General features: G+C 36.9%; 1 protein-coding gene across 5 annotated transcripts in view; it reads left to right on the forward strand.

Moving 5' to 3' along the window:
* The first annotated feature begins 7,675 nt into the window (after positions 1-7,675).
* sbf1 (SET binding factor 1) overlaps positions 7,676-15,074 on the forward strand; it is a 61,564-nt gene continuing 54,165 nt past the window's right edge. For all 5 annotated transcript variants that reach the window (XM_067391701.1, XM_067391705.1, XM_067391703.1 and 2 more), the window contains exon 1: positions 7,676-7,875. In XM_067391701.1, the coding sequence (XP_067247802.1) occupies positions 7,821-7,875 (55 nt within the window). In that variant the 5' untranslated portion in view covers positions 7,676-7,820. The remainder of the gene's footprint in view (positions 7,876-15,074) is intronic.

A 15,074-nucleotide genomic window follows, 5' to 3' on the forward strand; every position in this document is an offset into this window, starting at 1 on the left:
ACAGGCGTTCTTATAACTATATTTTCATGAGATAAGCAATATACAGTTATTGCATTGCAACGTATGGTGGTACTGATCCTCCGCATTTTGATGATGTGGAAACAGTAACAGCATTTTTCACCTAGTTTTACCATTTCACTAACACTCTCACTAAACCCCTTTATCTCTAACCATTGGCATGAGTGTGCAGAGGGGATAAGGATGCTTTAGAGACCAGTTGACTTCCCCAGAAATTCAGGAGGGCAGGACGCACCCTCGCATGTTACTAATCAATGTGCATTTTAGTGATAATTGATTCTCTTCTAATTGTGTCACAGAAAGCAACCACTTTTTTTTTTTTTGCACTTTTGTTGTGATATTATCTGCAAAGTCATTTTATATTGTACAAAAATGTTCTATATATAGAGGTCTGAATGGAGAATTGTACAATAGTGAGTCTATGTTCTTCAATATTCTTCAGCAATGATGACATAAGCTTATCTAATATGCATTCATTTCACAGCAATATGTTATTATGAATAGGGAAACTGTTATTATTTTTATTTAGTATTTGTTTACTCTTTGTTTTTGTTTCCTTTGATCTCTTACGCACAGTCATGCATGGTGCAATTTCAATGCCAGTTGAGCATGTGACAAACAAACTTTGAACTTCAAATGTTCGTGGTATTCCCCCCTTTTCCTTGAACAATCAAGGTGTCACGAGCTCTTGTAAGTTTAATTTTAGCTTCTGAATGACATTTTGTCCATGTTTGAGCAACAACCGTGCCATCAATAACAAATACACAAAAGATTTAAGGGAATTTTTAGCACTCTAAGGTAAAATATTACCTGTTGTGACGTATAGCCGAGGAAAACGGCTCCTCGAAAGAGAAAAATGTAGGGCGGGACTTGATTTTGGATGTTTGTGGTTTGCTATTGGTCGATCTCATGTGAGTGACAGGTTGCCCCGCCCTCACGCCAGTAAACACATCATCAGAGAAGAGAGATCATAAAAATAATGATGTGCACGGATTAATAATTTATAATAAATATTGCAATATTCCATTAAAACAAGAATTGTCTGTTTTCACTTCATGGTGACTTTAGCTATATGAAATTCTCACTATTTACTAACTATTAACTATGACATTTCCCTCAATAAACTCTGCTTATTAATAGTTAGTAAGGTAGTTAAGTTTACTTATTGAGTAGGAATAATGCATTAATATGTGCATTATAAATACAGCAAATATCCTAATAATATGCAAGCTAATAAGCAGCTATTAATACTGAGAATTAGACCATAAACTAAAGTGTTACCAAAATTGGTTAGTTTACTAATCACATTTCTTCACAATCTCTTCATTTTCTTCTTAGAAATGTCTCACGGCTCCAGGGTGAATGTCACTTATTCAGGTCAGTGTTGGACATTTATTAAATTTGTTTTTCCATTGATATTTGTGTGTTATTGGAAAACACAAATAAAGTGACTATAAAGTGTAATAAATCAAGGTGAATGATGAACAAGTAATTCTTAGAGACCAGCAAGTTGTACGTGTCTGAGAATGAATCAGGTTGGCAAATGCCTCCATTTAGCTACATAATCGTGAAAAATCATGTGACAACAGAACTGTGAACTGGAGCCAAATCACAGATGAGAGTAACTCTGATCTCTCATCAGCTGTATGTGCCAATTAGTTTACATGAGTAATACACACACCACAGCCAATGAATCCGGTTCAAACCGTAACACACAAGCTGCCTATGATGACATGATTGTTTTCAATTGCAATAGCTGAAATAAAAAAGAATTGCATGAAGTGTTTTGGTAGTTGTAGTATATTTTGGATGTGAAATTTACTGCTGTGCCAAGCTGAAGTTGGTTAGGAGAACTGTGTGAAGAGTTTTGAAAAACATAAATGTATTAAGAAATGGGTTGATTGTAAAAGAAAAACTGTACATAACTGTAAGATAGACAGATAGATAGATAGATAGATAGATAGATAGATAGATAGATAGATGGATAGATGGATAGATAGATAGATGGATAGATAGATAGATAGATAGATAGATAGATGGATAGATAGATAGATAGATGGATAGATAGATAGATAGATAGATAGATAGATAGATAGATAGATAGATAGATAGATAGATAGATAGATAGATAGATAGATAGATAGATAGATCTCCTGTATCTCTTGTCTCTTGTATGCCGCCCCCTAGTGAACATTTTTTATACCTACACTGAATAAATATCAACAATGTAATGAGAGATTTCGGGGTTCAAAACAGAAAGTAATAGTATATTTGATCTCCATGGGGAAAATTTTCATTACATTTAAACTAAACAACATCTCAAACACAAAAACAAACCTCTCCAATGACATCCCTTTTGTTGAAATCTCAGTGACGTCTCTTCACTCATCCTCCTCCCCATGGTAAATCCCTGTGCTAAATCAATTTGAAAACATGCTTGTTCCCACTGAGCTTGTTTCACTCGCTTGTTTACGATGGCCAAACGTCAAGTTTGAGAACGCGACTGGTTTGTTATGGCTCACGATCAAGTTTATTTGTACTGCTGGGATGGACAGTTTGCGGTCATGTTTGTTTTACGGGGCTTCTGTTTCTGTTACTATTACCCATCAGCCAGTGCATCTATGCTATATACTTATGCTTGGATGTGTGTGTGGGAATGGCAGTCTGCTTGAGCGGTTGAGTTTGGGTGTGACTGCAGGGGAACAATGCATGTATATTTTCAGAAATGAATGAAAACAAAGACATGAGACTGTGTGATAGTGGATCAAATAGTTGGCGGTTATAAAAGATGAATGAATGTTGGTGTATGAACACAGACACTGACCGCCTTGTTTCATCCTGTCACTTCATCATCATCACATGACTCATTGTTATATTCCCATCCTGACACTGAACTGGATTGATCTGGCAGGTGCTGGTTACATTCCCCAAGTTTATTAGGCTTTCACTTTTAATTTAGTGTATTAGCAGTGTAATCCATGTGGTTTGCCTGTTGTTGTTGTTGTTTTCATTTTCAAAGTACACTTAGAAAAAGGGTTCATTTGGGTTCTATTAGGTTCTAGCCTCTGTTTTAAAGTACACACACAACACACACACACACACACACACACACACACACACACACACACACACACACACACACACACACACACACACACACACACACACACACACATTATATATATATCTATATATATAGTACAGTCCAAAAGTTTGGAACCACTAAGATTTTTAATGTTTTTAAAATAAGTTTTGTCTGCTCACCGAGGCTACATTTATTTAATTAAAAATACAGTAAAAAAACAGTAATATTGTGAAATATTATTAGAATTTAAAATAACTGTGTACTATTTAAATATATTTGACAAAGTAATTTATTCCTGTGATGCAAAGCTGAATTTTCAGCATCGTTACTCCAGTCTTCAGTGTCACATGATCCTTCAGAAATCATTCTAATATGATGATTTGCTGCTCAATAAACATTTATGATTATTTTCAATGTTGAAAACGGTTGTGTACTTTTTTTCAGGATTCCTTGATGAATAGAAAGTTCAAAAGAACAGCATTTATCTGAGATACAAAGCTTCTGTAGCATTATACACTACCGTTCAAAAGTTTGGGGTCGGTAAGAATTTTTATTTTTATTTTTTTGAAAAGAAATTAAAGAAATGAATACTTTTATTCAGCAAGGATGCATTAAATCAATCAAAAGTGGCAGTAAAGACATTTATAATGTTACAAAAGATTAGATTTCAGATAAACACTGTTCTTTTGAACTTTCTATTCATCAAATAATCCTGAAAAAAAATATTGTACACAAATATTTTGTACAGTTGTACACATTAAATGTTTCTTGAGCAGCAGATCAGCATATTAGAATGATTTCTGAAGGATCATGTGACACTGAAAACTGGAGTAATGATGCTGAAAATGCAGCTTTGCCATCACAGGAATAAATTACTTTGTGAAATATATTCAAATAGAAAACAGTTATTTTAAATTGTAATAATATTTCACAATATTACTGTTTTTTACTGTATTTTTAATTAAATAAATGTAGCCTTGGTGAGCAGACGAAACTTCTTTTAAAAACATTAAAAATCTTAGTGGTTCCAAACTTAAAACGGAGGCCAGCTAGTTGTTGTGCGAGTAAACCTCACTTCTCTGTTCTCAAGAGATCCTCTAGCGACTGATGGTAGAAGTTGCAGCCTTTAGCCTCCTCGTTAGAGCGTCCAACTTCCACGCCTGAGACCCAGGTTCGAGGCCTGCTCAGAGTGGGGCGAGTAGGACCTGGGTGAGGGGTTACATATATATAATGAGAAATGTCTTAAATGATTGCATAATACCTTCATGTTTAATGAGTTAAATTATATTTTAATATAATTAATATTATATTTTTCTAGTGATTAAGTATGTTTATGAGCTGTTTAATTCATAACATTTAATTTACATTAAAAATGAATTAAAACTTAATTAATTAAAATGATGGAACCCCTAAAAGGTTGTTTATGAAGCATCTGACAGAACACTTTAAGGTTCTGTATAGAACCTTTTCTTTTTTTGCTATGACTAACATTTTTTTTTTTTTGGATACAATATTGCCAAAATATCAATAAGGTGCCAGTAATAGAATAGTAATAAAAATGAATCAATATTAATACAAAATAAAATAGTGTAAAATAAACATTCAACAAGATATTATTATTAGTATTATACAATCTTTTGATATAGAGGAGAAAAAACATTTTTTTATGCAATATTTTTTATGCAATGCCTATTTCTTCATGCAAATTTGTCAATGAATTTGGTCAAATGTCACTTCCTGTCAGTCTCACATAGATTGTTAAGATGGAATATCTGTTGCTTCTGTAAACAACATGTTTCATGTTTTATGTTTGGTGTCAAAACAGAAATGTAAGAAACTCATAATTGTTGAATTTACTATAAACAGAACAGAATCTAAGTAAAGATCAAAGCAGCTAAATACTGGTCTTTTAATATATATATATATATATATATATATATATATATATATATATATATATTAAATATAATATATATATATATATATATATATATATATATATATATATATATATATATATATATATATATATTAAATATAATATATATATATTAAATATAATATATATATATATATATATATATATATATATATATATATATATATATATATATATATCTCTGAAATGCGGTCTTCTCACATATAAAATAATGTCAACACTATCAATATTTTTATGGTCCTTTATTGATACAGTGCAGTCAGCTGGTCATTAGCACAAAATAAACACTTCAGGGTGATAAAAAGAGTAATCACCCTGCTTGGGGTGATTTTATTATTGTTTTGTAATAATGACTGCACATTATGCCTTACTCAATATGCATACTGAACATTTGTATTTATATAATTGTATATGTATTATACTGTATGTATTTTATATATTTTTAGATGTAAAACATACATTCTTATGAAATAATACGTGTATTTTTTAAAAAAAATGTCACATTGAGCATTGAAAAACACATTAAAACTTTTAATTAAGATAATAATAAGAACAATTTTTCTTTTTCAAGCATCAAACACTTAGCCTCGAAAACACTTTTATCAATATTAAGCAGGGTTTTCCTCACAGTCCTGATTGTGACATAAGGAATAGGATGCTCTGAGATGACCTATGATTTTCACTCAGCCAAGACACCTCTTCCTGTCTATTGGTTTGTTGACAGGATGTCATGTGACTTTCAAATCCGGCCAAAAACAGCTCTGCTTCATGTTCTCCCAAAAGACTACGTGTCATGCGATGGAGGCCCAGACACCTTTACACACAGAGCGCTACCTTTAGAAACATGTGTCTATCTGCCTTTCCTGTCACATGGCGGCGACCAAAGGACCAAAGCACAACCCACGACTCTTCCTGTGATCTCTTCACTTGTCACTTTTCTGTTTCATAAGAATATTATTCAGCTTCTATAGTTGAGAAGGACATATATGAGCATGTTTTGTTCAGGTAGAATTATACTGCAAGCTAAATATCATTTCATGCTTCTTTGGTTGGTGCAGGTGCAGTGCATGGTTGCCCTTTTGGCTCGATTTAGGCTCCTTTTGAGAACTGGATATGGAGGTGGCCCAGCTGCACGGAAGACTTCATTACTGTTAATGTACTGACTCCACTCTTCTGTCTTTCTCCCCTTTTCAGACTTTCTACTTTTTTAATTAATTTCCTCTTTTGGGCTGCCACAATGGAGGACTAAAGTGTCATGTGATCTACCTGACTCGATGAAATTACACGACTCCTTTGGCTGGGGATCTCTCAGACTTCAACAACTTCAGTGACTAGAAAAAGTATAAAAAATTATATATATATATATATATATATAATTTTTTATACTTTTTCTAGTCACTGAAGTATATATATATAGTCACCCAGATATATATATATATATATATAAATATATATATTTTTTAATACTTTTTCTAGTATATACACAGCCAACTCCCTTGCGCATTTTCCTAGGGAAATTACTGTCTATTGGAAAGCTCTTGTTGTTCCTGTGAACTTTCAGATAAATTCAGAGTTGGCATCCTGACAGTATAACATGCCTGTGAATGTTTTTAATTCTGCTGTGATAAGTACTCTGGGTCAAAGGACTTTACACAGGAAGTGTTGGAATTCTTTTGGAGGCGTGTCGATGCTGACAGGCAAGGACACAGGCCTCAGATTGTGGGATAAGGGGGTTATCCGGTAGGCCTTTTCAGCTTTTTCCTCTGTGATGAAACTCGGAATTGTAACATTTATGCAACAACTGTCCAAACATTGAACCTTTATAGCAAAATCCACTAACTGCGCCACGTGTTCATGCAGTCAGTGTGATTCTGTACAATGACAGCTGAGCTAATGGCAGATTTTTAGGGGGCTAGGATAAAAGGCAGGTGACTGAAGCCCCCCTAATTAGGGTCTAGAACCACTATGGTTTATACAGCTACCTAAGAAGACAAAATGCAGTAATGAGGGTTAATTTGACCTCAACCGAGATAAAGAAATCTGCAAACTTAGATAACTATCATGAAAATAATGTCACTATGCATAAATAAATAAATATTTTTTCCTCCTTAGTCTTAGGAACAAAAATAAGTGCTTTTGATCAATTAAAATTCACCAGAAAGCTTTTATGTATTTTTTTTTGCATGCCACCAAATAATTTGTCTGCTTTGTATTTGCATGCATTCAATCTTAAACATATTAATCTCTCTCATTATTACAATTATCCACAACAGGTTGTTGATAAAATCTCTTGATAATATATGTTTTTTTGTGTGAGCTTTTAAAAACGTACAAAAAATATTAAGGTAAAATAACATAAAAAAAACACAAAAATTACTGAACAAGAAGGCCTATGCATTTTTACTCTACGTAAAGCCTTTTAAAATATAATTTTATCGTATACGTAACTGTAACTTAACAAATTAACATGTTTTTTAATTGTAGAATTTTTATATTATTATTATATATATATATTTTTTGCAGTGTATCTTGTACACGCGCTGTAATGAATGACTACGCAACATTCCCTGACAGTGCGCCCCTCCCTGCCTTCGCTGAGCTCACGGCGCATGCGCACAGCGCTGTCAGGGCACGGCACACACACAGCGACAGTATGGCGGCGGGCTGCTGCTGGAGGGATGCTGCTGTCGCCGCTGCCTTCACAATGTGATCGGAATATCGTCTGCCAGCGGAAAGACTACAGTCACCCCCGAGGCCTGTCGCCGTGATCTCGATAAGATGACTAGGCTCGCCGATTACTTCGTAGTAGTCGGCTACGATCTCGATAAGAGAGGTAAGAGAGAGAGACACACAGCAAGCGATTCTTCCTCCTCCTCTTCCCCTCCTCCTCCTCCTGATCTGTTAGATTGGAGTGTATTAGTCGCGGTTTATTCACGGTAAACACAGCAGAAGGCGGAGGGAGAGGGACGCAGTCCCGACACAGCTGATTCCGGCCTGGGATGGGCGAGTTACTATCAGCCGCGGATGTCCCAGGCCTCTGGATCTTTACTCCCGAACTCAAAAGCCGAACCCGACCGAAGTTGCACGAAGACTGGACTGTCTATATGCCCTTTTACACGATTCATGATAAGAAGTTTGCCAGCGGGTACTATTTTGTTGTTTTGCCAGGGTGTGACTGATCTAACAGGGATCTATCTGCGTAACCTTTGCCACTTGTGTTTGTCATGTAACAGCCTGTTATGTTATGCGTCTGTAGAGTTAAATAGAAATGCAAAAGCTGCTCCAGTTCATCCCTAAGACATGTCAACAAACATCAACAACATGGAGCATGGCACAGACGCTTTTGGTTGTGTCTAAACCTAATAGGTTGCATACCTAGACAATATGCTTGGGCACCTGTGATACACAAAATGCTGTCTTGTTAGGCAACAGGCTAGGTTTTAGTACTGTTTCAGCTTGCATTATTAAAGGAATAGTTCCTCATAAAAGAGAAAAATGTGTCAGGATTTTGTCCTGTATTTGTATGGCATTAATAGTTTTGCAAAATGCAAAAGGAGGCATTTGAAAGAATGTCCTGGTTGGACTAAGCGATGGAAATTAATTGTGATTGAAAATGTCAAGAATCCAAAAAGAAGTAAACTCACAATAAAAGCATCATAAAAGTGGTCCACGTTATTTGTGGGCCATATTGCGATAAGTTATACTATAACTTTGCATGAGGAAAAGTACCAGATGATGTTTCTTTTTGCATCCTTTGACATGACATCTTCAAGTCACAATCCATTGTGAAAGTTCTTCTTTTGTGTTCCACATACGAAAGACAGTCAAATGGTTTTGAAACAACATGAGGAAACAACATATTTTCAAAATATCTTCTTTGGGTTCCACAGAAAAAAGAAAGTCATAGATACTTATATTAATTTGAATGAATATAGTGAGTTTTGAGTATCTGTGAAATCCTCCGTCTTTAGTGTGTTTTGTTATCGAGAGGTTGAGTGTTTTGGTTAGTGGCCTAGATTCGTGCCATATAATGGTCCTGGTGAGCATGCATAATTTACCAACACTCATCTGAAGAAAGCAAGTTGCTGGAAACTCGCATCAAACCTTTGAAACCTTTATTTAGAGAGCTGCCTCTGTGCATGTCTTATTCCTTATTTATGAAGCACACACACAAAAAACATGTTGAGACCCCTTTTTAACGACGATATCAGGGGCTCGCGAGACGAATATGCATGTTAAGTTGCATGCTTTGTGCAGTGGCCCGCTTCAAGATTTGTTCGGTACATATAGGTCTTTGGTTTTTGTTACTCGTGAGATGCAGCTATTCGTATGTGGCCGTACGCTTAGTCTGGCAGGATGTTGAAAGGCTACATGCTCTGCATAATGTCTTCCTTTCCTGTTTCAAGTCTGCTGCTGCTTTTCAGCATCTGGTAAGCAGACCTTCACGTTACAATAAAGGTGTGTGGAGAGAAAAAAACTGAGCTCTCCTGAAGTCTGGCATTTGCTCTTTTTATGTCCAATGATATCCAAGAATAAATACACATGAATTGCTAAAAATAACATTAAAGTAGAGCAGCAATCATTCATGTTGTAGCATGCAATGTAAACTAAATCAGATTGAATGGTCCTGATTGAGCTGCTTCATGGGCAGACCTGTGATGTTATAATGCTGTGCTGTCGTGGAAGTGGTTTGACATCACATTCAAGAGTCGGATCTGTGAGGACTCGGCGAGTGAAAGTGTTGCTACATGTTTCCCATCTGTTGACATTTGACAATGTCTCACAAGTTAAGTTGCTTTTAACTATGTAAAACAATGCTTAGCAGTTAGCAGACATGCTCGTACAAAGTATTTTTTTTTTGGTCCATGCAATTAAAGTCAGTGGGGTCCGAAACCCCATTGGAACCCATTGACTGTCATTGTATTCAAATGGTTTTAAAACAATATGAGGTTGTAAAATAATTTTTTTTGGCAAAAGCACATTTTTTAAAATAACTTCTTTCTGTTCCACAGAAAAAAGAATGCCATATAGGTTTGGAACGACCCCCATAATTTTATGTTCGCTCAAGAGGTTTGGAGTGAATTTTGGGTGAACTATCCCTTAGCTAAGTCCTGTTATATTTATGTCTACCTGACACATGTCTCTGAGAGGTATCACATCTCTGAAACCATGTAGTGAATGTGAACCTGGACATGTTTCAAGGGATTTTTATGAAGTGCTGTTGAAGTGGTGCCTACTTAACACCCAGAGGGCTGGCGCTCTTAAACGAGATAACCTCTCTCAGTGTTTTGTTTACCAGTTCAGAACATGTCCAACTGTCCCCGTTTCGGGCCCTTTGCCTTAGTCTCCATCAGTCATATAGCCCACGGTATCAAGTTTCTTCCATCCCTAAATTGCCATTTTTGAGCCAGAATGACTGCATCAGTTGGAGGGCAGTGAGCTGTCAGGGTGGAGTCGCCCAGCGTCTGTTGTGAAACTGTGCAACGCCACTCGTCCACTTGATTTCCAGGCCCTGCGAGGAGAACGGCGGTGAATAGGATTCTCTGGATGAGGGGCTTTCTGTTTAAAAACAGGAAATGGGAGTTGAGGCTCTAGGGAGAAGACATGATTGAGTGAGAATCCAGATTGTCCATGGTGTGCAGAGTGAGAAAATAGAGGTCCAGAGTTTGGGGTGGGCTTCACTAGAAGTGGACATCCATGAAAATGTCTTTTGGGGTTCGGCGTACAGCCCCCCTTCCTCTCCCCCCTCTTGCGGCCCTCTTTCTATTGCTCTCTCTTGTCGCTTTTTCTTGGGAGGAGCCCGGCTGAAAACAGAGAGGCCCTAAACAAAAGAGGAGAGCGTTTGTTCTGTTGCACACTCATTGTGAGAGTTGTCTCTGGCTCTGCCAGTCTGTTTTCTTGTTTAACCCCTGCGTGCTGTTGAGAGTATATGTTAAAATGATTGTCTGCAGTATGATGAGCTACATTTTTAACTTAGAACCAGTCATCTAAAATAATTCTATGTAAAACTAGATTATTACATTTTGTAAAAAATGACCTTGTAAAACTTGCTGCCTCGAAACAATGGTGTTTTGAGTGGATGTCCAGTAATCTGGTTCTTGAATCAAAACACTCAAAACACGATTACAGGACAAATGACTTATTATTAAATGACAATTTAGCAAATCAAGCACACACAACTTACAATTATCTGAGAGACTTGAAGGGTTAATTCACCCAAAAATGAAAATTCTGTCATCATTTACTCACTCTAAAGTTTTCCAAACCTGTATTAATGAATCTTCTGCTGAACACAAAAGATATTTTGAAGAGTATGGGTAACCAAACAGTTGATGGGCCCCAGTGATTTCCAAAGTGATGGGGCCCATCAGCTAAGTGTTCGGAGTGGCTTTTAGTGCATTTCTATGTGGTTGCTATGGTGTTCTGTGTGGTTTTCTGAAGTACTACAGCATTTATTATACGTGATATATCAATGCACATCATTATTTTTTTTTTTTAATTCATGTACCCTCGTAATCTTTATTCAAAATAACTTCCCTGCCTGCAGCGACATCTCTCTTCTCTGATAATGTGTTTACTGGTGAGAGGGCGGGGCAACCTTTCACTGACATGAGATCCACCAATGGCAAACCACAACCATCCAATTATTTCCTGATGGGCAAAATCAAGTCCCACCCTACATTTTTTTTTTCTTGTTTGAGAAGCAGTTTCATTCATATGTCACAAAAGGGAAGAAAAGACTAAAGGTGCGTCCCAATTCGCGTACTTGTGCACTATTCTATGACGTTTTTAAGTATAAATAGTGCGAGTAGTGCGTTCACACAGAAAATTTCAAAAAGAAAAAGTGCACTTTCAATACCCGGATGATGCACTAAATTAACGGAAAAAACAAAGTGTGGAATGTTGGACACTTTGTGCACTCATACTGTCGCAGCTTTACTTGTGTAGTGGAGGGGAAGGGAGGATCGGACTCCGTTGTTAAATGACAAAATAACCTTATACAATTCACGCACTACATGGATGAGTGCATAGTGCACAAGTACATAGTGTATAAGTGCATAGTGTATAGTGCGTCATTTGGGACGCAACTTTCTTTTCATGCCGACTTAAAGATGACTCGAACAAGAATTGTTAAATTCTTTGATTCTCTTCTCATCAGACTCAATAGTACAAATAGTGCAGGACAAGTAACCAAAGTCCTTTTAAGACAAGTCATTTCACTCGGCAGCCATCTTTGAAACGCCTCTCAGGCATGCAAGTGCAGCTCCTAAGCTGCTTGCCAAATTTTTGATAAAATTTTATATATTTCATTTGAAATCACCAATGAAATCTGACAACTGTCTTATAAATTTTGTTTCTAAACTCTCGATTCTTGACAAAAAAAAAAAAAAAAAGTTATTTTTCAGAGTGGATCAAGCTAATGCGGATGCGCCGTCCTAAGTGTATGTCGCTATAGAAAGCACGCGTCTGACTGTTTCTATTGGAACCAGAGCTTCTAATGGCAGGTGCAGTGATGTGATGACTTTACCAATTGGTGATTGGCTCTTATTTAAAAGGCAGGACTTATTCCACCATATTGCACATTGCACTTTCTCCCATTCATAAAAATACCGGTGCACCTTCTTTCTATATATAAAGCCTTTGGAGTAACAAGCCAAAGTGTGAAAAAGAAAAAGAAAAAAAAAAGTTGGTCAAAAAGGGTGGCCTACCTTCAACAGATCTGCTCTCTGTCAGCCTTAGATAAATGCACTGACTCAGCCGGACGTCTAGAAATATTCACCAATAGAGTACAGATTCTTATTCATGAGGAAGAATAAGGCAGAAGGGGGCCATGGCGTGATACGCCGGCCGCTCTGTGTTACCATGACTCCCCAATTCTGGTCATCTGGCTTGACTATAAACGGCTCTGTGCCGAGGAAAGGGTGGCAGGGTCCGTGGATTCAGAAGCCCGGTCCCCATGCCTGCAGCGTATGGCCGCAAAGCTCCGACGGCCAGCTGGTGGATGAATACTTCTCATTCATGTGGCAGCCGAGGGGCTAGAGGGCAATGGAGATTGCCCTCATTTTGAGAGACGCGGGGGCTCAGTACACACACACACAAACACACACTCATTTTCCATCTCTTTTTGTCTTTAAAAGAGTTAGGCATTTGATTGTATGCATATGCACAGTACCATACTGTGTAGACAAGTAAATACATTTGAAACTCCTAGGCGTTAAGTTTCATTATGAATGTGGTTAACTCACATGATACAGCGTTGGGCTGCTGTCCCAGGGCCCGTGTAATGGAACTGTCACATGCCTCATTGGGCTAGTACTGCATTGTCATCTTATATTCGTTGATCTTGTACATGTGCCTTTTTATGCCGTGCAATCCCAAACATTTGGTTTGGTGTGACGCATTGGAGGTTGTTGCAATTTAAAACTCATGTATCTGGCCAACATAGACATGGTTTTGTCGAACTTGTGATCCTCTTGGAAGCATGATTTAGAATAAGTTGAAAGTGTTTTTGGAACTCTCTATTTGTCAAAGTATCCTGCAAAAACTTACTGTTCAGCTTTGGGTTTTTCTTTACACGCATACACAGACATAAAATAATTAGATCTGGTAACGGAACACAGTAAGCAGTGACTAGTTAATAGCTGTTTGTATGCTTCATATTCAGAGGTCTTGTGGGTCAATGAGCAGTCTCTACTGGAGGGACATGGAGGTCAGGGCGGGAAGGGGGAGCGAGCTCTCCGTGGCCGCAAACCTTTCATGGTCTTCCCTGGTATTTTGGGAATGTGGCCCTCTCCTCCTCCCAAACCCCTCGGGTGGAGACTGAAAATCTTCTTCTTCACATGCCTATGGGGCTGCGGGGAAGTAATTCTTTTAAATCCTCTTTTTTTCATTGCTGACCCACTGGATTATATTTAGGGGTCTTTGGCATTGTGGCTGTTGGGATTCAGACACGGAGGAGTGAATTATAGTCTGGCATCCCACTCTTTCTGTCTTAATCTTGGTTTCAGCTGCAGCCCACCCATTGGTAGAGAGTGCAGTGAAGCCGATTGGTCCATAGCTGAAAATAAAAAGTACCTATTTGCAGAAAAACGGATCTGATTGGTTGGCTTGGTTCAAGTGAAGCATAATGCTCTGGTGTGGTTTGCAGGATTTTCACCATCTCTTTTGGGGGGTTTCCCTTCTTCAGAGGTTGTTTTGGTTCATCAATTTTCAGGCTATAATTTTTGTAAAAACTTTATTCATTCATTCATTCATTCATTTATTCACTCACTCATTTATTAATTCGTTGATTTATATGTTTAAAAATAAAACTAATAATTGTCATTATTATTAACATTTATCATTATTAATTTTAATAATAAAATAATACATAAAGTATTAAAGTAGTAAATAAATATTATGAATTAATGCAAAATTATTAATTGTATTTTTTTATTCAATATTGTAGTTGTTTTTTTGTGTTTGATTTGAACCGGTTGCTTTACTCACATCAGCGAGGGTTAGACTATAGTTTTTGCAATTCAATTTAAGCCATTATGTGGCAGTTTATTATAAAGTCCACTGTTTCATTTACTTACCAATGTCAGTTTCTCCAAACCTTTCATTGGGCGCTTGGCTTGTTAATTTTTTTTTCTCCATTTTTGAGTCATTTGTTATAGTTTTGCCATTATTACACATTTCTGAGTCATCTTACATAGACATGAATCATTTATACAGCAAGGGAGGCAGTACTCTTGAGTGTTGGTTTAAAAGCATGAGAAGCTTTAAGCCTCACAGATAGAGGCAATGACAAAATAACCCTGCAAAGTCAATGTCAATTGAAAAAAAGATATTGTTTAATCTGTGATGTCTTTAACGATATCATCTGTGTCCTGCTTTCAATTGAAATGGCATGTTTATAGTACTGCACTTACAATGGAAGTCTATGGGTCGAAACGTTTCAAAGCAGAAATGTGAAGCGACACAGTCAAGATGAGTTGAAAAATTCACTATTTTGTCGGTCATTGTAATTCAAAACTTTGCATTGTCACA

Source organism: Chanodichthys erythropterus, chromosome 8 (assembly GCF_024489055.1).
Source record: "Chanodichthys erythropterus isolate Z2021 chromosome 8, ASM2448905v1, whole genome shotgun sequence".
NCBI lineage: Eukaryota > Metazoa > Chordata > Actinopteri > Cypriniformes > Xenocyprididae > Chanodichthys > Chanodichthys erythropterus.